Source organism: Cynoglossus semilaevis, chromosome 17 (genome assembly GCF_000523025.1).
Source record: "Cynoglossus semilaevis isolate Cse_v1.0 chromosome 17, Cse_v1.0, whole genome shotgun sequence".
Classification (NCBI taxonomy): domain Eukaryota; kingdom Metazoa; phylum Chordata; class Actinopteri; order Pleuronectiformes; family Cynoglossidae; genus Cynoglossus; species Cynoglossus semilaevis.
The window spans coordinates 15,755,596-15,755,830 of NC_024323.1; the positions used below are offsets into that span (position 1 = coordinate 15,755,596).

General features: G+C 60.4%; 1 protein-coding gene across 1 annotated transcript in view; it reads right to left on the reverse strand.

Annotated features, from left to right (window-relative positions):
- Nucleotides 1-2: 2 nt before the first annotated feature.
- ubn2b (ubinuclein 2b) overlaps nt 3-235 on the reverse strand; it is a gene marked incomplete at its 3' end in the record, with an annotated part of 6,927 nt that continues 6,694 nt past the window's right edge. Inside the window, 1 exon segment of the mRNA XM_025064550.1 lies at nt 3-137. Coding sequence (XP_024920318.1) covers nt 3-137 — 135 coding nt within the window.

Sequence of the window (235 nt, forward strand, 5' to 3'; positions counted from 1 at the left end):
GCACCCAGGGGGGGCAGGTGCAGCAGTGAGGGGAACTGGAAGGGCAAGGACACGGGCACCAGCCCCCCCAGCATCCCAAACCCCAGAGGGAGGGACGAGGGTGTCCCCAACAGACCGCCGTTCCCCGCCGTGGACACCTGGACACAAATACATGAGAAATACAGGAAAATACTTCAACATGTCTGTGATGAAGGAGCCAAGTCCTGAGTACGCACCGGAGTACGCACCGGAGTAC